This window comes from Hyperoodon ampullatus (genome assembly GCF_949752795.1).
Source record: "Hyperoodon ampullatus genome assembly, chromosome: 1".
Classification (NCBI taxonomy): Eukaryota; Metazoa; Chordata; class Mammalia; order Artiodactyla; family Ziphiidae; genus Hyperoodon; species Hyperoodon ampullatus.
The window spans coordinates 198,525,541-198,549,132 of NC_136914.1; the positions used below are offsets into that span (position 1 = coordinate 198,525,541).

Consider the following 23,592-nt stretch of genomic DNA (forward strand, 5'->3'; position numbering starts at 1 on the left):
GGGAGGGCAGCTGGGCATGGCCTGGGCAGGCTTCGGGCCGGGGGCGACCAGGCCCCCAGCGTCCCGCCACGGGTCTCACCTGTCGCCTTTGCCCTGGAAGGGCTCCTCCTCCTCCACCTCCTCTTCCGCTGCGGCCTGGCTCAGGGCCCGCTGTTTCCTGGCCCGGGCCTCTGCTTTCCGGATGTTCACCAGGACTTTCTGGTACTCCTCTGGCAGGAGCTTCCTCACCAGCTCGAACCTGAGGCCGTAGAGACGGGCCGGTGAGGTGCCCGGGCCAGAGAGCGCTATCCAGAGCAAGGTGTCCAGCCAGAGCCCTTCCAGCCCCCCGGCCTGGCCCCTTCTCAGCAGCGGTCCTGGTGGGACTGGAAACCCCTCGACTCCTCCCCTACCCCCTCCCCGTCAGGACACAGACCCGAACTTGCGGATGAACTTGGTAAACAGGTTCCGAAGCTTCATGCGGAAGTGCCGCCGCATGTCGTCCGAGAGCTTCCCGATGGCTCCCATCTGCGGGGCAGAGCGGCGGGGCTTCAGGGGGAGGATGCGCCCCCCACCCTGTCTGCCCCCCCACCACCACGGGTTTCTCCTGGTTCCACGAGTCCCTCCTATTGCCCCGCATGAATCTCTGGCTGGACCGCTCTCCAGCCTTCGTGAGAAACGTGTGGCCAGCAGGTATCATCTGCAGTGTCCCTCAGTGAGGCTGGTGGTGCAGGGCCCCCTCGATCCTTTGAAGGCTCGTATAAACCCTAGTCACTCCAGGACAGGTCACCGCTCAGGCCGTCCTCCCCTGCCCATCGCTGGCCCCAGTTAGGCGGCAGGGTTTGGCAGGCATCCTGAATCTCATTTGCCCCTTCTCGCTTTGACCCAACCCAAGGCCAGATGCAAAGATGACAGGCAAGCTGGACCTAGAGCCCTGATGCGATTCAACCCAGCTGGAAGTGGGAAACTGAGGCGGTGGGTGCAGTGGACGGAGGGCTCAGAGGACAGTCCCAGCTTGCTGCACGCCTTATGCCCAGCAGGAGGGGGCCAGGGACCCAATACCAGAGGGCTCTTCAGGCCCTTCTGCAGCCCAGCAGGGGCATCCAGAGAAGCCTTCTCAAACCCAGAAGGTCACAGTGCAAGAGGGAAAATAAAAAGGGAGGTTTGGGTCCCTTCCGAGGGACAGCCCAGAGTTGCAGTTCTGTTCCCAGGACTGCTCTCACTAGCACGGTGACCTGGGAAAATCTCTGGCCTCAGTTTGCTATCCGTAAAACAAGCGGTGGCCCTACCCACCAGCCTCTGCCCTGCAGAGCCCCTGCTGCTGTGGAGGGGCCACGGGGGGTGACAAGTGGCAGCCTGGGCGCTGTGCCCCTTTACCTCCACCACTGGTCTCTTCCAGGGCTCATGCATGACCTGCTGCTGCACAAGACAGTGTGTAGCTGGAAAAGTGTTTGAAGCTGGCTGGCCTCAAGGCTCACTGGGTCTCTGCCAGCAGCTCTCGGGCCACGATGCCACTGGCCGAGGGGAAAGGGACACTCACCACCAGCTGCACGTGCTTGGCCAGGTGTGCCATGTCCATGACGACCATTGCCACCTTGATGAAGCCCAGTGCTGATCTGACCACGTCGCGGGTACGGGAGGCCAGGAGCAGGCACACATTCTCCAGCAGCTGCTCCATCGTGCTGGTCCCCATCAGACCTGTGGTGGCCAGAGGGCCACTGTCAGAGACTCCTGGAACCCCACCCAGACCCAAGACCCCTGCCGCATCACAAGAGTGGGAGCTGACACCTGGGGGACACTTCCAGGTGCCTGGCACGCATCTAGTCACTTTCTGCCAGCATCTCCTTTAGTCCTTCAGACACCCTGTGAACAGGTGCTGGTTTTCTCCTCCATTTTAGAGATGAGAGAGTAAGGTTCCAGGAGGTTCCTAAGTTTGTTCAAGGTGTCACATGGCTGGTAAGAGGCAGAACCGGGACGAAAATCTAGGCGTGGAGCCTAACCTCCTCCGACCCACTCTGAGATCGGGATGCGGGCAGCTGTGGGATGAGGAAAGCCGAGCTGGGCAGGAGAGGAGGCGGGAGGCGGGCAGGCCTGGCTCCAGCTCTTCGTCCTCCCTCCCAGGACCTTTCCCTGTTTCGGAAGCCACCCTGTCCTGACCTCCTGGGCATTTTCCTACCCCGAGGGCTTCCCAGGCCTTCAAGGAAATAGCGTTTACCTTTAAACTCGAAAAGGACGTGGGTCAGGGCCAGGATACTGCAGCTGACCATGGTCACAGCGCCCACGAGACCGGGGTAGATCAGGACGAGGTAGCGCTGCAGGGCCTCTGGGAGGGCAGAGAGCAGGAGCTGCCCAGGGAAGAACCCACCCTGCGTGCTGCATCGCGGGCCCAACGGGAGCGGGGGCTCCTGCCAGAGAGGAGCAGCCCACCCAGGGCCAGGGCCAGGCAGCTCCCCCTATCTTTTCTCTCTGACGGGCGAGTGCGGGGTGCCTCCTCACCCAGGCCGGGAGCACAGCGCCCACCTCAGCCCCATGCCACCCGGGCCTCACCTGCCGGGTCTGGGCCAAACCGAAGGAAGGCGTGGCCCATCTCCACCAGCAGCGCAAAAGCATTCTTCCGAGCTCCCACCGACACCTCCTTAGTGCAGAGGATCACCTGCCCAGACAGCCCCGTTAGCACGGGCTCCCCGAGCCGGCCACCCCAGGGCTGGCAGCCTGAGGCACTCATGCTCCCAGGCAGTGAATCCAGCCCACCCCGCTCCCACTACTGCCCTCCCCTGATCCGGGTAGGCCTTCAGGAGCCCCATTCCAAGGAGCCCCAAATCACAGCACACTCCCCTCCTGCACCCCGCACCTCCGGGACGAGGGCACTGATGAACTCCTCGTGCTCGGCTGAGAGCTTCCTCACGATATGTATGAGGCACTTCAAACGGGGCTGCGGGACAGGGGGACGACAGTCAGGGCCCTCAGTGCCACCTCTGCCCCTGAAGTCCCTGAGCGTCTCCACGCTGGTCCTCTCCTGGTGTTGCTCGTCCCCCCTCGGGCAGAGCGGGGCCCCTGGAGTCCGCACCCTCTTGGCAGGCGAGGAGGTGCTCCGTAGCGAGTCCAGAAGGGTCTTCTTCAGGTCGTCCAGGTGGCTCTGCACGAAGCGGGCGCCAGGACCCTGGGGGCTGGCGCACACCTCCTCCAGCACGCGGTAGGCCTTCTTCTGTACCCCATGGGCCTTGCTCTGGGAGGGCGTATGGTAGACAGGGGTGGGTGAGAGAGGGGGCTGGGGGTCCCCCCACCCTCACCCCGTCCAGTAACATCCACAGAGCAGCCACGTGAGCTGTGACTGGCCCTGGTGGGGACTCAGAGAAGCTGGCCCTGCCCTCTGGAGCTCGTGACATCCAATGGGAGGGCAGGGAGAACACAGGTTAGTGAGAGGCTGACTCTGGGCCAGGCAGGGGACGCCAAGGGGAATGAAGCCTACCCAGCCCTCCCTCCATCCCTTCCGCTCCCCTCCGGGACACCTCTCCCGAGGTTAGGTGACTCTGCCCTGGACTTGTGTGTCTGCCTGTATGTTCCACCAGAGCACTTCTCATGCTGTTGGGTAACTGCTTATTATACTGTTGCAGTGGTGACAGTTTTCAGAAGGTCACGCTGGCCTGACTTTTGCCCGGTGGTTAGCCACAGCGGGCAGGGGCAAGCATGTCAGGCAGGGGACCCAGCACGTGCAAATGCACAGAGGGGCTGTTATATCTGGAACCCTTAAACGCAGCCTCATGAGGCCGGAGTGGCAGCAGGGGGATGAGGCTGGGTAGGATGAAGATCAGGCCAGGCGGGGATGGGCCTAGTGAGTGAGTCAGGCCTCGGCTCTACAAGAGGCATCTTAGCAGGTGAGGCCCAAGCATGGCCGTGCATTTCTGTCACTCTGGCACCTACATGATAGAGTACAGGGCTAGACAGATACAAAGGGCAGCCACGCCATGAGAAAGCAGATTAAAACCCGATCTTGGGCAGCAGCAAGGCATGGAGACAGGGCCCACGCCCGCCCAGGTGTGGGCGTGTGGGGCTCCTGGTCTCCATGGCTCACCTCTAGGTAGGGCCGGATGGTGGAGTACAGCTTGCTGATGGCGGCTTCATCAGCGTGGGGAGCCAAGGCCACGACCAGGTCCAAGACGGACAATCTGCTCAGCGACAGGAGACCAGGGAGGAGCTTAGTGGAGGCTGGGGAAGGGCATGGACTATCAGTGCCCTCATGTCTACTGGGTACGGGGGAGGTGGGAAAGGTCAGGGTGAGGAGGACAAGGGGCCTCGAAGGAGCCCATGAACAATAATCACTGCCTATAACCTAACTCAGCACTCATAAGGTACCAGCACTGTTCCCAGCGCTTTACATGTCTTAACCCCTTCAATCCTCACAGCAACTCTACTGCAGGTATTATCATCATGCCCATTTTACAGATGAGGGCACAGAGTAGAGTAGATAAATAACTCAACCAAGGTCACAGCTTATAAGGGGCAGAGCTGGGATTTGAGTCCGGGCAGCATGTCTCCAGGGTCCTCACCCTTCCCTAGCAGACTACAATGGTGCTCCAGGATGGAGGAACTGGTCAGGCCTCAGGGTAGAGCTGGGACATTCAATATCTCAAGACTTTCCTAAATAATTCCAGACAGAAACACAGAGCTTCTGCTAGACATACTCTCTAGCTCCCTGGGCTGCCCCAGCTCAAGTGGGGCACTTACCTGGTAAAGTCAGAGCTAGCAGGGTCCAGCACCTTCTCACTGGCTTTTTCCAGGAAACCATTCACCAACTGGCAGCCCAAAGGGATAAGGAGGGAGTTGTTCAAGAGAAAATACAGAGCAGCAGCAGGTCACAGAATTGCACCCTCGTCTCTTCCCCCTCCTCTCCTCCCTTTGGAGGAGGCTCGAGCCCAGCCTACTGCTGGCATATGGTCCCCTGTTCTTCTGGGGGCAGAGGGCCAAGTGAGCCATGGTAGGTAGGGTCTTGACCTTTCCAACACCCCAACCCAACACTCACCCACCGGAGACTGTTCCTCCCCCTCCTCTACCAGGTCACCTGAGGCTCAGTAATGGTGAGGTAAGTTTTGATGGTTTCCAGCACAGCCCGGCGAGGGGCTGGGGTGTCTCCAGCTGCAACGGGCTGCCCGTACAGGTTGAACAGGATTGGCAGAAAGTTCTTCGCAAAGCGGCTCACTTCAGCACGGTCGGCCTCTGGCAGGAGGACCAAAGTTTGCACAAAAGGGCCAGGAGATGACCCTGCCTCAAAGGCCACTGTGGTTGCAGCCCAGAGGCATTCTTTTGGGGGACCTGTGACAGGGTCATGGGTTTGGGGCTTTTCTGGGACAGGAGAGGCTGAAGCCAGAGCACAGAGGACGAGGGGCCACCACAGTCTACGGGGCCAGCCAAGTGCTAGCCCCATGTAAAGGCTGGACAACTCCCAGCAGCTGTCAGTACGCTGAGAGTAAAGAAAGAGAAGGGGCTGTTTTCAGCATCCTACTAGCTCCTCGGGTCCCCCGCAGACACTCAGGTCCTTGAAAAGGCTTAGCGGTGGCTCAAGCAATGAGCTGGACAGGCAGGGTCGGGGGACTCGCACCATCACAGCCATCTTCCACCAGCCCCGACCCCAGAGCCCACACGTACCCGCCTCACAGCCCTTGGTGATGAGGGTGCGCAGGGCCTGGCACACAGTGACCCTCAGGTCTGGGCGCTCGCTGATGGCCGTGCCCAGCGTCCGCGCCAGCCCTTTGAAGGCGGTGGCCACGTCCGTGGGCCTCGTGCAGAACCCAGGCAGGAGGGTCCAGATCTGGGGAGGGAGGGGATGATAGAGGAGAGTGACACCCAGCAACCTGTGCCAGCCTGTCCCCCCACACCCCCCAGCTGACCCCTTACCTGCCACTGGAGCGTGTCGTAGATCTTGGACTCCACTGTGCTGCCTGCCTGGGCCAGGTCCATTGCTAGAGTGACACAGGACACAGTGTGACCCTGGGCACACTCCTGACTGACAGGCCTCAGGTTTACCCAAACCAAAAGCCCAATGATGAGGACAGGAATATGGGCGATTCCCCTGCTCCACAGACGAAACATAACACTTATTATCAAACAAACACTCGTTTGTTCTAAAAAAATGAAAAGACCTATGTAAAACAGAAAGCGGTATCTCCCCACAATCTCCCCCCCAAATCTTCCTTCCCATTTCTGACCTTGTATTTCTCCAAGCACGTGCACACTTTTAAAGACGTAAAAAGGATTGTCTTATAAATATATTGTTCTGAAACCTGGTTTTACTTGAGAATAAAGCTGGTAACATTTATCAGGCAGTTTCTACATGGCAGCCTGTGTAATGTGCACTTACGTGATTATTGCATTTAATCCTCACACCATCGCAATTATCGCCCTCATTTTACAGATGATGAGCAGACCCAGGGGAGTTGAATAAACCTGCCCGAAGTCACCAAACTGTGGAGCGGCTGAGCTGAGATTTCAATCTAATCTACTCAGCTCACCATGGACTAAACCCGTCCATTCCCCTGTCGGTCTCTTTCCTTCTGTACAGTGAGCACTCTGTGTCCACGGAGGGGCTTTATTATGACTGACTTCACTGGAGCCCCAATGAGGGATGTGTGGGCTGTGTCGGGATTTTTACTTGGAACATCTTTGTATATATAAATCGGTGTGTACTTGTCTAATTGTTCCTCTGGTGGGAGAAAAGGCCCCTGTCTGCCTGCCTCGGGGCAGGGGTGCCTGGCCACGCCTCGGACCCCACTGATGACGGCGCTCAAGCACTGGCTGACCACCTGCTTGGCCCAGGGAGGCTGCCGAAAGTCCTAAGGCTGGGGCGCTGGACCAGGAGCCCTTCCTGACTCTTCCAGTGAGGCTCCAGGACTGTGGTGGGCCCGTACCTTTCCTCTTCAGGGTGGTAGCCAGAGGTAGGAAGTAAGCAGTAAAGAAACCAAGTCGAGTTTCCCGGACGTGGTCTCGGATGACGGGCAGCAGCCAGCTCCGAGGGAAATCCAGAGTCTCTCTGGGAGGAGGGAGGGGAGGCGCGGTGAGGAAGGGGTGACGGCCTGGAGCTGTCTCCCCACGGAGCCGAGGAACAGGACAGGTCCTGCTCTGGCCACCCCCACTGACCCGCACGGCACGTGGAGACGTCAGCCGAAGGTGTGGACACCCTCCCAGCGGAGAACAAGCCACGTGGCTCTCCTGGGGCTGGAATGGAAGCCAAGCAGGGCTGCACTTACTCAGAGCCATCAATTTCCAAAGGCACAGCCTCTAACACCACCTCGGGGCCCATGCTGGCCACGGCAGCGCCCACTGCGCGGTCCAGAGCTGCCATGTGGGGGGAGTAGGGGGAGAGGCGCAGGTCACACAGGGACTGGAGGCACTGGAGCAAAGAGACGCGGGTCAGACATTCAGACGGGCCTGCGGCGCAGGTACCCATGGCTGAGGCTGGGCTAAAGTCTCCAAGAGGACGAGGTCAGGAGCGTGGGGTCAGGTTATGCTCTCGTCGGAGGTCACAGACCATTAACCAAATTCAACTCTTGGATGTGTTTGAGCCCTCCTCAATGCCCCAGGATTTAAAAAGAAATTCTGTATTTGTCAGTAACGGGTAAAAATCAGGAGATTTCATATACAAATGTAGATTTCCGGTTTATCTTGAAAACCGGGAAGGTATGGGAAACGCAGACCCACAGTACAATTACTATAAATTAGCAGGCACTGCGGAGCAGCTGCCCCTCGAGACCAGAGCTGCCCCCTCTGGTTCACTACAGCCCCTCAGAGCCCCTCTGCGAGCCTCATTCCTTGAGGACGTCTCACAGGAGCCAGGTGTTGCCAACCTAATCTAGCGGGGCCCGGGCCAGGCCTCTCAAGGAAGGCCCTACCCCTGGGGAAGGCCCCACGAGGCCGGGAGCTGCTCCGCCTGCTGGAGAGGGGTCTGTGGCCTGTCCTCAGGCTCCCACCTGCTCCTGGAGCCAGGGAGGATCTCCGGGTGATCCCTGAGCCTTAAATGGTTTACTGTGGGCTTTGGTAACCCCCCTGGGACCTAAGGCTGCTTAAAATACTATGCTCACCTGTTACAGAAAATTTAGAGAATTAAAAATTAAAAGATAATAGATAGGGTTGAGGGAGAATCACACTGGTTCCCTGTGAGTTTCAAAACCATCAACTCCAGCTAAGACTAGTGAGAAGGCATTAGGCGGTGGGGGGAGGGGTGGTTTCAGCCCTCTTCTCGGTCCTCCCACGTTGGCCCAGTCGCCTTCCTGGGGACACAGTACTGGGCACCCGCAGTGGACCCTGGCAGTGGGGGAGTAAAGCGCAGAGGTAACGGAGACCCGTGCCCCTCTAGCAGCCCCAGCCACCTCCTGCCCCGGCCCAGCCGCTGCCCCAGTCACCTTCCTCATCACGGGATGGGCCTGTCTCCCACACGCCTCGAAGAAGACACACAGCAGCTGCAGCACGGAGCTCCATGATGCGTGGAATCTGTATGTCAGGCCCTCCTCCACTGCCCTGCCAAGGGAGTGGGCAGTCAGGGCCGTGGAAGTCCATGGCCGGCACCAGGAACTACAGACCACGGCAAGGGTGAGGCCCCAGGAAAGGCCAAGGGGGGAGAGCTAGTGTTTACCAAGTACCCCCTGTGCTAAGAGTTTCATTTATATAATCCTCACACTTCAAAAAAAAGCTGTGAGCTAGGTTATCTGTTCCATCCTCAGATGGGGAAACTGAGGCTCAGAGGGACTAAGTAACCCAGCAGTGTCACACTGCTAGTGGCCAAACTGGGCCTCCAAAGCCCGTGTTGTCACTGTCCCATGCTTTCTCGGTCTGACCAGAGGTGGGAAGATGGGGTAGGTACAGGTGGCCTGGGCAGAGGGAGGAAAGCCACAGCAGTGGGGAAGCCCGGCCGGCTGCTAGCCCCTTCCGGCCCAGGCACGCTGCGGTCAGCTCATCTCTTGAAGTCGAGCCCCAGAGGCTTTAGGCAAGAATGGCCAACAGGGGTTAGTGTGGGGAAAGGGGTGAGCTGGGGGTGGAGCAGTTCTATTCCTCAGTTTTCCAGAAACTTCATTCCAGGTGTATCCAGAAGAAACAGGCCTATGTCCCCACAAGGAACAGAACCCAAAGCATCACACCTTGGAGCTGAGCAGACAGACCCAGAGGAAACACCAAAGATCCTAGCCTCTTGGTGCTCTGAGGCTCCTCACTGGCGGCTGGAAGGGCCTGGGTGGTTGGAGGCCGTGTCTGTGAATGGCTTCTCTTGTAGGCATGGAGGGCAGCACAGCACATGAGTAAGAGTGGACTCTGCGGTCAGGCTGCCACTTACTAGTTGAGTGACCTCAGCTTTCCCAGTCTGTAAAATGGAGTCAGCACCTATCTCCTAGAACTGTAAGGACTACCAGTAGTTTCTATTTATTGGAACTTAACTACACACCAGGTACTGTTCTGAGAACTTTACACATATGACCTCATTCAATCCACACCTCCATTAGACTGATGCGGACCCTGAGGTGTTGAGAGGCGGAGGAACTAGCCCCAGATGACGGGCCCCCAAGTCCACACTCATGAGCATGACGCTATGGCACCTGGAGTGTGGCCAGTGCTCAAACCGACAGCAGCTGCTCTGGCAGTGTGCGCAAGGCCCACCACAGTGACAAGAGGAGTACCTGTCATCATGAGGAACTTTCTACAGGCACACCTTATTCCCTCCTCACGCAAAGGCTGTGTTCTCACCTGAACATCTTGGCGACATACTGGGCAGGGCCTGAGGCCGAGGAGGTCACGGAGCCGATGTCAGCCATGTGGGGAGCAACACACTCCTTCAGGATCTCCTGCAAAAAGAGGCCACAGCTGTTTGGGCCCAAGACAGCCCCCCAGTGCCACTCAGCCTTCCCAGGTGACTGCTTCCTGAAGCTTCTAGGAAGCTCACCCCCACCCTGAGAACTTCCTCCCCAGGACGCAGCTGGAGGCCTGGGGTGAGCTCTGGGAGCTCTACGGCTCTCTGCTTCCCTCGCTAAAGCTGGGCTGGGGGCTGAGGTACCTGAAGGCACTGGGTGGCAGCTGTCACCACCTGCGAGTGGGGGGAGAGGAGGCAGGTTGTCGCAGTTCCAAACAAGCGAGGGAGGTGGCCCAGCCCCAGGTCCCGATGCAGCCTGTCAACACAAAAGGCTTCTGTGGGGCCTGGCCCTGGGCCTCGGGGACTCAGATGGCCCAGGTCTGACAGCAGTCATGGATCTGTGGGGCTCTACAGGGCCCTGCTGGTGGGCAACTGCAAAAAGTGCCGTCATGCAGGTGACAGCTACATGTGGTACAAAAATGCAAACAGGTCTCCAGGGTATAAAACGAAGAGCATGCCTTCCTCACCACACCTTTCTCCCAGACTGACTCTCGGATGCACTTCCCAGGGGAAATTCAAGCTTAAGTTTCTCAAATACTCTTCCAGAAGTTTTTATGCATACACAAACACACAAAACAATAATAGTTGCTAACATTTATGTAACAATTATCACATACCAAGCACTGGTGTAACAATAAGAATTAATTCATTTAAACCTTGCAAAAAATAAAAACAAATAAAAACCTTAAAACTGAGATTAAATCCTATTACAATTCCCATTTTATACATGAGGAAACTGAGGCTCGGAGAAGTTGAATAACTTGCCCAAGGCTGCCCAGCTAGTGGGGGGTGGGGGTGGTCAGGATTCACAGCCTGGTAGTTTGGCTCAAAAATACAGATAATTACGCACCTCGCTTTTGCTCAGTATATCTTGGAGGTCTTCCCACATCAGCATGCACACATTTACCTCAATTATTTCTAACAGCTGCCTAGTATTCCACTGTTTGCATTTAACCAGTCCCCCCCGGGGCCACATCTAGGTTGCTCCTAGGTGTTTTTGCCATTACCTAGAATGCTACTACAAACATCCTACAACTGTGGGAGTCCTCCTGCAGGATAAACCCTGAGAAGTGGAGAACAAAATGATTTGGCCATTTGCTGGCACCTCCAGGTAAAAGGTGATTTGGTGCAGAAAAGAAGACACGGGCCTGGCAGACCTGCGCTGGAGACCCGGCTTTGCTCCCCTGCAGCTGCATGACTAGCTAACTCGCAGTGTTTCACTTTCTGGTTTATGAAGTGGGCTAAGACCTTCCTCACGGGGTGCTGTGATCAGTGAGATGAAACATGGATGCAAAGCACCCAGCATGGTGCCTAAGGGAGAGCAAGCCGACAGAAAGCCTTCAGCGGAGGGGAGGATGACACGGTGGACCCTGCCTCCAGGCAAAATGCAATCACCAACTGATATTCTACTTCATTCTCAGCCTTATTCGGGAAAAGTGGAGCCATCTAGTGGCTACTATAAGAGTGACTGTTATGGGCTTCCCTGGTGGCGCAGAGGTTGAGAGTCCACCTGCCGATGCAGGGGACACGGGTTCGTGCCCCAGTCTGGGAAGATCCCACATGCCGCGGAGCGGCTGGGCCCGTGAGCCTGTGCGTCTGGAGCCCGTGCTCCGCGACGGGAGGGGCCGCAACGGTAAGAGGCCCGCGTACCGCAAAAAAAAAAAAAAAAAAAAAAAAAGTGACTGTTATGACGGAGACACAAAACAGAAACTGGGTTCGCAGGACTGAGGATCCCAGAGGAGGGGACCATTAACCCAGGTGGGGAGTAGGGTGGAGCCGCAGAAAGGGGATGATATCCTCTGAGAAGTAAACCAGCTGCACAGGGTGACAGCCGGCCGGGGGTGACAGGAATCAGGATGGCACTCGGGCCCCACCTCTCGGTGGGGAAGGTGCTCTCAGCCGCCTTGCTGCTCCTCAGCTCCCCGCAGCTCTGGCAGGAAAGGCAGCAGCCCTGGCTAACACAGGCTGTGCTACCCGGCCCCGCCTTCAGGAACACAAGAGCTGGTCTGCACACACTTAGTGCAGAACCGCCACCGCCCCCAGAAAGCCGAATCCCCTCCAGCTTCGGGTTCATGTCCCTCTCATCTGTACCGCAGCGCAGGGGTCCTGGCTGGAGGCCAAGGGACCGCCCTCCACCGCATCCCTACCTAACCAGGTTGATGTGGGCTTTCTCCATGACCTTCAGCCAGGCCAGCAGGGGTTGTAAGTCATTCTCGCTGGGAACGTAGTCGTACAAGGCCTAGGGGCGAGACAGGGAATAAGCAGGTGACTGAGCAAGTGTGTTCAGCAGCAGCCCAATGACAGGACCCCTTCCCATCCCTAGGCAACAGCACGTCCCTGTGACTGTCCTGTCCCAGGGCCTGCACACGGGGCCCTCTGCACTCACAGCCCCCTTGGCCTTCCTTTCCCTGCTCAATGAAGCCCTTCCGCCTCTGCTTCTATGGGAAAAAAATCTCTAGGAGCAGTCAAGAATAACTTGGGTCACACAACCCTTTGTGAACCTGACAAAAGCCAGAACCCTTCTCCGGAAAAATGTACGTGAGCATATACACACATTTTGCAATTTGGGGGGGGTTTGTGCCCCCTTCCCCAAATCCACCCAGAGATCCCTAACATTGTTCAAGGTACCTGTTAATACCATGAGACCACGCTGAATGGTTTTTTAGGTTAACTACCACAAAGTCAAGAGTCAGGGCCCCCAGCTCCCATGGACACCGATGTGGCTTTGGTGGCCAGTCTCCTGGCTGCCCGTCTACCTGACTCCTACACTGGGGCAGCCCAACCCAGCCCATCCAACCTCGCTCTGCAGACAAGTAACAGGGCCGCCCCCCAGCACAGCCATGTGCCTGTCCCCCCATCAGGCCTCACCGTGATGATCTGGGCGTTGAGCTCTGCTGGCAGGGTACCCGGGCTTGGCTTGGCATGGAAGAGGCTGTGAAAGGCCTGCATGGCACAGGCTGTCACCAGCTGGAGAGGACAGGGAGGCTTAGTGGGGAACCCACCGCAAAGCCCACGGTGGCCCTGCACCCCTCAATATCCCACTCCAGCCGGTGGGCTTGTGGGGGCTTGGGCCCCCTGAACCTCAAACATGCCTCCTACACCTGGACACTCAGAGGACTGCTGTTTTAGTAAGTCTTGGCAGCCACCAGGAAAAAAAAATGATTTAAACAAGGACAATGGAGAAATGTGAAGAAAATGTTTTTTTAACGTAATGGGCTAAAAAAGCAGGCTACAGATGGTTGGCATACTATAATTATAGCTGTATCTTCACGTTTTTATGTGTTTGCTTACCTAAAAAGAAAATGTCTGAAAGGATACACAGCAAGTTGTCTGTGTACTATTTATCTTAGGAAATGAGACTTGGAGGGAAAAAGAGACTTTTATTTTTTTACTTTATATACTTCAGAATGTTTTTTTTTTCCTTTTAAACAATGATGTTATTTATATAATGAATGCTTTAAAATATGTATGTGAACAAACAGTATAAGAGAATATATAGAGATTAACAGAATTGTGCTAGCATATCAAACGCAAGGGATCGTTTTTATGTATCTTTAAAGTCGTCATACTGACGTTATTAAGTAAGCAAAAAAAAAAAAAAAGAGAGAGAGAAATAACCGTGTCCGTGGCTGGGGTAGAGCTCAACGTAGGGGGAGGACTGACGCTTTACCGGCCCCGCCAGGGTTCCACCCTCTCCCTCACCTCATCTCCCAACTGAAGATGCCCAGTCTATCCAACACCGGGGATGAGATGTTGTCCCTGGGTGTAGCTAAGAGCAGTGCGGGGGCCGGGGTGCTTTTGGCCTAAACAGTGAGTTTCCCGAGTGCCAGCACCACGGGCCTGGGGTCTGAAGCTCTGCCCTCCCTCCTCCTCGGCGCGTCCCCACGCGCCGGGGCCCAAGCTCACCACGTGGCTCAAGGTCATGACCCGGAGGAGAGTCTCACTGCAGCTCTTCACCAGGCCGTCCGGGAAGCAGGGCAGCACATCCTTCAGCAGGGTGAGCATGTGCAGCGTGGTGGTGGCCTCCTTGGAGCCTGGTGGACAGAGGGCAGCTGAGACTCCAGCCCACTCTCTGCAGCAGGCCCTGTCCCCCGCCGCCCACTCTCAACTGCGTTTCCCCACCTCCAGACTTCTCGATCTCCTGGATGCAGAACTTGGCAGTGGACATGGCAGCAGGGTGGTGTGCAGGGGCCTTTTCACCAAACATGAATTCACTGCCCTTGAGGACGGAGCACACTCCATGCTGGGCAGCCTTCCGGATCTGAGGGGCAAGGAAGGGGGACAGGGCCGGGTCAGTGTTCAACCAGCAGTGTGTGTGCTTCGCATGACCACCAGCAGTGAGCATTGATCGCACACCTCCTACAGGGCCAAGGCCACGCCTGGGGCTGCGTGTGTGTGGACTCCTGGGTTGCCGAGTAAGACAGACCTCGCTTTCCATTCCTGCTCTTCTGCTAACTCACCAACTGGCCTTGAGCAAACCAGACCACTTAGTCTCTGAGCTTCAGTGTCTCATCTTTACAACACGGATTCCTTCATTCATGCAATCGTCCAGCAATATGGAGTGTCCACCAGTTCAGCGGTGAACCAGCAACTCATTGGGAGGTAGGAAATAAAGAAATGTACACCAGAAGGTAAAAGTACCTTGCAGACAATAAAACAGGGGCTGTTACTTTTTATACGGCGATCAGGAAAGTGTCACTTCAGTGACATGACGTTTCAGCAGAGATCTGAAGCAAGTGAGGGAACCACTGCAGGGATACACAGGGAAGGAGGCATGAGCCTGCCTGGGATCAGAGCGCTTAGCACAGGGAGTGACTCTTACGACTGTTACATGTTCCCCGCGCTAAATTTCAGGAGGAAGCAGAGTGGCCAAGCACAACGTACTGGGCACCTACTACAAGCCAGGACCTGCACCAGGCCCGTGGGGAACACCAGAGTGTCACCGCGACCTTGCAGCAAAGTTGTTATTATCATCCCTATTTTACAGCTTAAAAACCAAGACTCAGAGAGGTTAAGTAACTTGCCCAAGGTCACAGCACAACCAGTGAGTCCAGTATTCAACTCAGGTCTGTGTGACTCAAAGCCCCCCTCCAGCCCTCTCTCCTGCCACTGTAACTAAACAAGTCACTGACCAATGAGGCAGCAGAGACTCAAATGGGCCTGACCGTGACCCTCCCTCCTGTAGGAGGAGCTAGCAGATAGGGCTTCAGGCAGGAGGAGAACCTCCGGACAAGAGCCCAGAGCTCAAGGTGACCTCCCCAGTCCACTCAGCAGGCCAGGCCCAGCCCGGTTACTAGAGTGGCTGCCCGCTCCCACGACCTGGTGCCCCACGGCCTCACCTTGGGCTTGGTGTGCACAGTGAAGCTCAGCAGCCCATGGTACACCTGCAGGGTCACGGGGTAGCTCCAGGCCTCCAGGTCCTGCTTCCGCAGAAGGGTGGCCAGGCAGGAGAGGACCTTCAGAGGAGAGGCGGTCTCTCAGCTCCACCTGCTTCACCCAGGTGGGAAAGAGCCCAGCTTCTCACCAACTCCAGAAAGCACCAAAGGGCTTTCTGAGGGTCCACAGAGTGCCTATACCCCTCCCAGGGAGTGTCCAAGCTGTAGCCAAATCAGATGGGCTCTGGAAGACGGCAGGGGGTCACTGAGACCCAAACACTGACCCATCGGAGGGCAGAGGTGGAGCCACTGCTGGCCTGGGCTGACAGGATATCCATGAAGGCTTTGGAGGTATCAGAGAACTTCTTAATGAGCACAGGGCTGGGCACGCTACAGGGAGAGAAGAAAGAAGGTCAGAAGACTAGAGGGGCCTCCGAGAGCAGCTGGTCTGGAGGAGAAGCTGGACGGAGCGGGGCAGCGCTGGCCCAGTCACTCGGCGAGCCCACCCTTCCTGACGCCCGGTTCAGTGCGTTTCCATGGCACCTGAGCTCCCTGCCTGCCCCACCTTCTCCACCACCCGCTCTCCACTACCCACCAGACGGGCCCTTATAAACTCCCCCAAGTCCTCTCCCCACCTGCCCCCTGGCTGCAGATGCCCAGACATCGTGGCTCCACATGCCCAGACATCGTGGCTCCACACTCCACCCTGTCCCTCCTGCCCCACTCGCTGCACAGGGCTGCCCCTGGCCAGGCACCAGCACTCACACTCTGCCCTGTAACATCCCAGGCCACCCTGGAGCCTGAGCCAGTGGAATGCCACCTGATACTTAGCATCTTTTTGTTCCCTTGAATAATTCCCTGATCCTCCTCCTCCCTTCCACCCCCACTCCCTTCTTCCCCGTATAAGGAGCCAGGACTCACCGCTTCAGGACGAGGTTCAGCAGGTAAGCAACAGCGGCCAGAGACTCTGTGGACTCCACCGCTTCCATTGTTGTCATCTGAGGCCAGACCATGGGGTGTGAGTGGGAAATGTGTCACGCTGGGCAAATGGGGTATGGGGGTGTGCCCAGCAGGACGGTTATGACTGAGAATGCTGGTGTCAGAGGTTCAAATCCCAGCTCCACCACTGTGACTTTGGACTAGCAACTTAACTTTTCTGTGACTCGGTTTCCTTATTTGTAAAATAGGGATCATAAGTTCTTGTGAGGTTTAATTGAATTAATATACATCAGACATTTAGAACACTACCTGACACATTATGAAAACCACATAGTGCTATTTAATCTACTTCATTAGTCTAGAGCAGAGGTTAGAAAGCTTTGTCTGTAAAGAGCCAGATAATAAATACTTTAGATTTTGCAGGCCACATATGGTCTCTGCTGCGTATTCTTCTTTGTGTATTTTAACTATCTTGTAAAAATGTAAAAACCATTCCCAGCCCTAGGGCTATACAAAAACAGGGCACGAGTCAGATTATGCCCATGGGCTATATAGTTTGCCGGCCCCTGTTCCACAGTAGTGGTTCTCATACTTTTACACCCTTAAAAAGTACTGATGATTTCCCCAAAGAGACTTTGTTTACACAAGTTATATCTATTGATATTTATCATATTAAAAATTAAAACTGAGAATTTTTTAAAACACACAAATATGCAAGCACAATTCCATGAGCTGTCAAAATGTCATCAGACATCACGTAACTTCTGGAAAACTCCAGGGTACAGTCATGAGAGAATGGGAGTGAAAAAGGTAAGTGATGGTTTAGCATTATTATGGAAATAATTTTGACTTAACCAACCACCAAAAGGGTCTTGGGAACCCCCAGACTACACTTTGAAAACAATTTTACTAGAGAATCCCCTGGGTGTAACTCAGTTTCATGGATTAGGAGAAAAAAATAAAAGAGAGTAGTGGATTTTGTTTTACAAGAATAATGTAGCAAATCCCACCAGGCTTACCAAGCCACCTGAGAATAACTGAAGCGCTTTCACCTGTTTAAGGTTGTCCTTCTCATCCCCGCATGCAGGGGCCCCTGCCTTCTCCTTATAGCCTGAATAACCTGCTACTCCGAAAGCCCGCCCACCTGCAAGTCACACCCACTCACCAGGGCAGCAAAGTACTCAGTCTCCGTCTCCTTCCCACCCTGGGAGCGTATCACCTCGGTGACAGCAGCCAAGACAGCACAGATCTGCACATGAGGGAGAAGGTACCTATGACATCTATTTCCGATCAAACCCCACCGCAGGGTAGCCTCTTCTCCTTCCTCCTTCACAAATTATTCTCCTGACAAAGCCCAGAGCAGACAAGATGAGCAGCACCCAGAGCCAGGGGAACACACACAGGGCCCAGCAACAGGAAAACTCACACATCTGCCCAAAACCCACCTCTAAGGCTCTACCCCTTATATATGGAAATACCTGCACAAATGTGTAAACATTCATGCACAAGTGTTCACTGCCGCAACCAACTGGAACAATAAAGCAGCCATCAACAAGGGATTAATAATGTACTCATTGTATAATAATGACAAATTCAAACACTATGTAACTATTGAAAAGAATAGTGAACAACTACATAGATTAACTCAGAAACACTGATCAGTGGCGAAAAAAGTTGTAGAACAGTATATATAAAATATAATGGCATTTCAGTAAACCTGAACAAAATGTGGGTAAAAAAGTCTACAATGGTAATTTGACAAGAGGCCACTGAGCACTTGAGATGTGGCTAGTATGACTGAGGAACTGCATCTTAAAATTTTTATATTATTTATATTTAAAAACAAATACTTCGGGCTCCCCTGGTGGCGCAGTGGTTGAGAGTCTGCCTGCCGATGCAGGGGACACGGGTTCGTGCCCCGGTCCGGGAAGATCCCACATGCCGCAGAGCAGCTAGGCCCGTGAGCCACGGCCGCTGAGCCTGCGCGTCCGGAGCCTGTGCTCCGCAACGGGAGAGGCCACAACAGTGAGAGGCCCACGTACCGCAAAACAAACAAACAAACAAACAAACAAATACTTTATCCAGTTATTGGGAAACAGATTTAGAACTACTTGGGTATATGAATCTACTTTTGCAACTGTAAGTTTTATGAACTTTAAATAAATATCAAGTATTGCCAATGAAGATTTAGCCTCCAAATGGAGGTGTCAGACTAGATTTTGAAGACTTAGTATGATAAAAATAATGCAAAAACACCTCACTTGTAAAAATATTGATTATAAGTTGAAACAACAATATTTTGGGCACACCAGGTTAAATGAGATATATAATTAAGGTTAATTTCACTTGCATCTTTTTTACTTTTATTTAACATAGCTACTAGAAAATTTTAAATTATGTATGTGGCTCATATTACATTTCTTTTCGACAGCGCTGGTCTAGAAAAGTACTGTTACAATTAACAGTAACTACCACAAAGGAGTTAAGCTGGGAGAACAACTTTCATATTTTATTCTACTCACCTCACTTTGTTATCATTTATAGTTTTGACATTTTTCATTTAAACAATGAAAATATATGTATATATAATTTAAAAACAAAAAAAATAATATTTAGGTCTTGTTAGATAAAACATTTTTTAACCACTGTTATTCAGTATTAATTTATTCAACAAATGTTTCCTGAAAACATTCTATCAATATATAAAAAGGCCTGTGTTAAGTACAGTTGAAGAGATAAATGTTTGCAAAAAATGTTTCGGACATTTGAAAATTGTCAGGAAAATACCCTGAGGGACTTGACACTTGAGCCAGGAAGATGTTCTTAGAAAAAGCAGAAAGTGGAACCTGCCCTAGGAGGGGTAATAAGTAGCAGACACAAAGGGTAGGAGGGGTGACACATCATCCAGAGATTCCACCTGTTGTCACTGGACAGCAGTCAGCTGGCCTCCCCTCACTAGCCTCTGGCTGTCCTGAGACTCCCCCCTACCTCCTTGTGGGCAGCCGAGCTGGACTCCCAGAAGCGCTGCACTTTGCTGAAGGTGACGTTTGTGCAGTCGGAGAGGCCGCTCAGGAAGGTGCCCGAGGACTTCTCGGTGAGAGCTGGCGCCACCTCTTCCTCTTCCATGGCAGTCTCAGGGGCTTCGCTTTTACCCAGACGCAGGGATCCTGACTGCAGCTCATTATGCAACTTTACCGCATCAACTGTCAAGTCGCTCTTTCCTGAGAACCGGAGGCAAAGGGTAAGGACCCCACTTCTTACCCGAACCTCCTTTTGGCTGAGAACAAGAACTACCCCTAGGAAACAAACAGGCGGAGTCCAGACCCCCAACCAGAGAGGCTAAATTCTGAACGCGGTCTGCCTCAGCAGTCCACTGTACACCTAGAACTTATCAGATTCAGAGAGGGAACCCTCCAGGTAAAAGTTTCGCCGGTGGGAGTCGGGTGAGGGCTGCAGTGAGGGGCCTGGGAAAGAGATGAGGGTGAAAGCGCTTTGTAAAGCGCCACCACGGTTAACTATAGGCGTGAGTACTGACTGATACTCGTGGTACCCTAGCCAAGTCATCACCCTCCTGTGGAGTCGGTTTCTGCATCTCTTAAATGGGGAGGGTGGACCTTTACAACAGGCTCCAGATCGGACATTTTAGGAGACGAAAGGTCCGATGCTTGGGCCCCAGAGCCTGCAGAGAGACTCAAATCCATTGAGACCCAGACCCGCCCAGAACCCCGCCGCCGGCTGCGCCTGGGTCGCGACCCTGCTACCTGAGGGCCGGCTGAAGAAGCGGCTGCGGGCGGCCTGGCGGTGGCGGGAGATGGCCGGGTTGCTGTCGCTGCTGTGGCCTTTCTTCCAGCGTTTCAACTTGGCCGAGACCCCGGAGGGCAACTTCCCCGAACGACCCATGTCTACTAAGCCGGGGGTGAGTTTAAAGGACCGGGGTCCAAGGACCTAGAAACACACGCAAGACCCACGTGGATTCCCAACCCGCTCCACTTCCTCTTCCTCTGGCGTAACTTCCGTATTCACGTCCGTTACCATGGCAAAAGAGTCAACATCCGGTTTACGTATTCTCCAGGCTCCGATCTGGGAGGGGCTCCGAGGAGATCGGTTCCTAGGGAAGAAGTGCTGGTGTTAGGGAGTCGCTGGGGCTCTTACTCCAGGGCTAGGGTTTTTGGCCACAGGAGTGTCTTTTTTTTTTTTTTTTTTTACATCTTTATTGGAGTATAATTACTTTACAATGGTGTGTTAGTTTCTGCTTTATAATAAAGTGAATCAGCTATACATATACATATATCCCCATATCTCCTCCCTCTTGCATCTCCCTCCCACCCTTCTTATCCCACCCAGGAGTGAGTCTTATAAAACTGGATTTCCGGGCTTCCCTGGTGGCGCAGTGGTTGAGAGTCTGCCTGCCGATGCAGGGAACACGGGTTCGTGCCCCGGTCCGTGAAAATCCCACACGCTGCAGAGCGGCTGGGCCTGTGAGCCATGGCCGCTGAGCCTGTGCGTCCGGAGCCTGTGCTCCGCAACAGGAGAGGCCGTGAGAGTGAGAGGCCCGCGTACAGCAGAAAAAAAAAACAAAAAACAAAAAACTGGATTTCCTTTGCAGGTTAAAAAACAAACGTACATTTATATTATTTTTTTAAAATCTAATTTCAAAACTTAAGCGTAGAGACAAATTTATTTGAAAGAGTTAATCCTACTGTATAGCAAAGGGAACTATATCCAATCTCCTGGGAAAATCCATAATGGAAAAGAATATTTTTTTTAAAAAAGGGGGACTTCCTTGGTGGCACAGTGGTTAAGAATCCACCTGCCAATGCAGGGGACACGGGTTCGAGCCCTGGTCCAGGAAGATCCCACATGCCGCAGAGCAACTAAGCCCATGTACCACAACTACTGAGCCTGTGCTCTAGAGCCTGTGAACCACAACTACTGAGCCCGTGTGCCACAGCTACTGAAGCCTGCGTGCCTAGAGCCCGTGCTCTGCAACAAAGAGTAGCCCCCCCTCGCTGCCAACTAGAGAAAGCCTGCGTGCAGCAAAGAAGACCCAACGCAGCCAAATTAATTAATTAATTTTTAAAAATGTATATATGTGTATAACTGAATCACTTTGAAAGATTGGCACAACATTGTAAATCAACTATACTTCCATTAAAAAAAAAAAAAAAAGAGTTAAGACCTGGCCAGACCTGAGGAGTGAAAACTAGTTTGGGCTGGAAAGAGAAAAAAGCAGGCAGTGATGGTCTAAACCCGCTTAGCTATTTTCATTTATTACTGTGGATACCCACTTGCTAAACCACCCTTGCCTCATGACAGCACTCAATCCCACCTACTTAATATCCTCTTCTAATTCCACTTCAGAACCAGAAAGCAATCCACATTCCCACTCCCCTGAGACCCTGCCCAGAATCCTTTAGCCAGAGCCCAAACTTTACAAAAGAGCTTCCCTCCCCTCTCTTGCAGAGCAGCACTCCAAGATTCCTCCAGAATTCCCTCCCTCAATTCAAGTCAGTAAATATGATTTTGTCAGACTAAGGCTTGATCCTGGGGCTTTTGGCTGATTAGGCTTTAAACATTCATTTTACAAACATTTTTTTTTAGCTCCCACTGAGTAAGACACTTCAATGAGTCAATCTTGTAAATGAACCAGAAGCTGACAAAGATTTTGCATTCTGCTTCCTTCACTTGATACAGTGTGAATTTTCCCCCTTGTTACAAAATGATGAAATGACAGTTTGCGTCCCCCACAAATTCAAATGTTAAAATCCTAACCCCCATAGATGATGGTATTAGGAGGTGGAGTTTTGAGAGGTGTTTAAGTCGTGAGGGTGGACCCTCATGAAAGGAATTGGTGCCTTATGAAAGAGATGTCTAGCCCTTTCCACCATATGAAGACAAAGCAAGAAGGCACTAGCTATGAACCAGGGGCCTCACCAGCCACACTGGCTCCCCTGAAGCTCGAAACCAGCCATAACTAATCTACAGTATTAGAAGTCAGGATAGCACTTTTCATGGTGGTAACAGCTGAGAGTGGGCACAGTGGTAATATTCGAATTTTTTATCAGAAGGGAGTTTACATGGATGTATTCACTGCGTGATAGCTCATTGAGCTGTACACTTATAATTTGTGCACCTTTCTGTGCATATATTAGTCTTCACTGGTTTACTAAAAATAAAAAGTCGTCCTTGCACACAGAGCAGAGGGAGCATCCAGACTGTTAACATGAGAAAGCGTCACTGCAGCAAAGGCAGCAAAGGCAGCTGAGCGTTGACTCAGCTGCACGGGTCACCACCAACTCCTCCCATCGGGCCTCATTCCCGGGACACAGGCTGAGAGCTGGATTGTAAGTCTGAGAAAAAGGAACTGTTGGCCTGAAGAGGAAGAGGAAGACAAGTCTGGGAACTATTGTAAGCAAGCCGGTGCTCACAACCAGAGGCCTAGATGTGGAGACAGTTACTTGAGAGAAGACAGATGTTAAGTGTTGGGTTCGAGTCTGGACTTACGTTCCACATGACATGGAGCAAGGATTTAACCTCTCTGAGTCTGCGTTTCATATTCCGTAAAGTGGTAATAATACTACTGAACCCACTGGGCTACTCTCTCTGTGGTTTCAATGCGAAAGGTATGTTTGTCAAAATGCGTACAGCTCCGTAATGTTGTTAGTGGTACCTTGTAAAGGGTGCCATGGTGCACTTTTGCCACCAGAGGGAGCTCTGCAAACAAGCAGTTAAAGCCAAAACCCTACCAGAGACAGCTGCAAACAGCAGCAATGGCTGAGCCGCTGGGGTTTTGCAAATCAGATGCGGAGATGAAAAGGCCCTGGGTAGTGGCAGCCTTCCTATCCTTTTCCTAGACAGCAGACACTGCGGGCCCGCAAACCGAGTCTGCGTCATGACTGGATACAGCCCCTGGATGAACCATCACTCTAGAATGAGCGCTGGAGGTCCACAGCCTCCCTGCCGGCCCTCCACCCTGAGGCATCTGCTCAGAGCCTCCTTAAGAAGGAATGTGGGGGCTTCCCTGGTGGCGCAGTGGTTGAGAGTCCGTCTGCCGATGCAGCGGACACGGGTTCGTGCCCCAGCCCGGGAAGATCCCACCTGCCGTGGAGTGGCTGGGCCCGTGAGCTGTGGCCGCTGAGCCTGCATGTCTGGAGCCTGTGCTCCGCAACGGCAGAGGCCACAACAGTGAGGGGCCCGCGTAATGCAAAAAAAAAAAAAAAAAAAAAGAAGGCATGTGGTGCCAGGAGAGGGGACAAGAGGCATCCAGATGGCCTGAGCATACTCTTTCCCACCCTGCACCCCAGGGTTCACCTTTTTGGTGAAGCACTAACCACCTCGACCCTGAATTCCAGCAACGTCTTCCACCCAGAGGCATTAGCCATCTCCATGACTAGCCACATATATATGGCTAATAAG

The 23,592-nt window shown here is 53.6% G+C and overlaps 1 protein-coding gene across 3 annotated transcripts in view; it reads right to left on the bottom strand.

Moving 5' to 3' along the window:
- The window catches only part of RRP12 (ribosomal RNA processing 12 homolog), a gene marked incomplete at its 5' end in the record, with an annotated part of 28,840 nt that extends 8,764 nt beyond the window's left edge, over positions 1–20,076 (bottom strand). Inside the window, 27 exons of one of the 3 annotated variants that reach the window (XM_079712644.1) lie at positions 80–238; positions 413–504; positions 1,517–1,674; positions 2,192–2,299; positions 2,524–2,629; positions 2,828–2,908; positions 3,044–3,202; positions 4,049–4,142; positions 4,702–4,769; positions 5,036–5,190; positions 5,620–5,782; positions 5,869–5,933; positions 6,879–7,000; positions 7,218–7,360; positions 8,370–8,484; positions 9,700–9,797; positions 10,007–10,118; positions 12,010–12,101; positions 12,731–12,829; positions 13,769–13,896; positions 13,985–14,123; positions 15,202–15,318; positions 15,522–15,627; positions 16,159–16,235; positions 17,342–17,425; positions 19,165–19,397; positions 19,938–20,076. In XM_079712644.1, coding sequence (XP_079568770.1) covers positions 80–238; positions 413–504; positions 1,517–1,674; positions 2,192–2,299; positions 2,524–2,629; positions 2,828–2,908; positions 3,044–3,202; positions 4,049–4,142; positions 4,702–4,769; positions 5,036–5,190; positions 5,620–5,782; positions 5,869–5,933; positions 6,879–7,000; positions 7,218–7,360; positions 8,370–8,484; positions 9,700–9,797; positions 10,007–10,118; positions 12,010–12,101; positions 12,731–12,829; positions 13,769–13,896; positions 13,985–14,123; positions 15,202–15,318; positions 15,522–15,627; positions 16,159–16,235; positions 17,342–17,425; positions 19,165–19,397; positions 19,938–20,076 — 3,212 coding nt within the window. The remainder of the gene's footprint in view (positions 1–79; positions 239–412; positions 505–1,516; positions 1,675–2,191; positions 2,300–2,523; positions 2,630–2,827; positions 2,909–3,043; positions 3,203–4,048; positions 4,143–4,701; positions 4,770–5,035; positions 5,191–5,619; positions 5,783–5,868; positions 5,934–6,878; positions 7,001–7,217; positions 7,361–8,369; positions 8,485–9,699; positions 9,798–10,006; positions 10,119–12,009; positions 12,102–12,730; positions 12,830–13,768; positions 13,897–13,984; positions 14,124–15,201; positions 15,319–15,521; positions 15,628–16,158; positions 16,236–17,341; positions 17,426–19,164; positions 19,398–19,937) is intronic. The other 2 variants (XM_079712645.1, XM_079712646.1) reach the window with 2 other exon arrangements.
- Between the last annotated feature and the right edge of the window lie 3,516 nt (positions 20,077–23,592).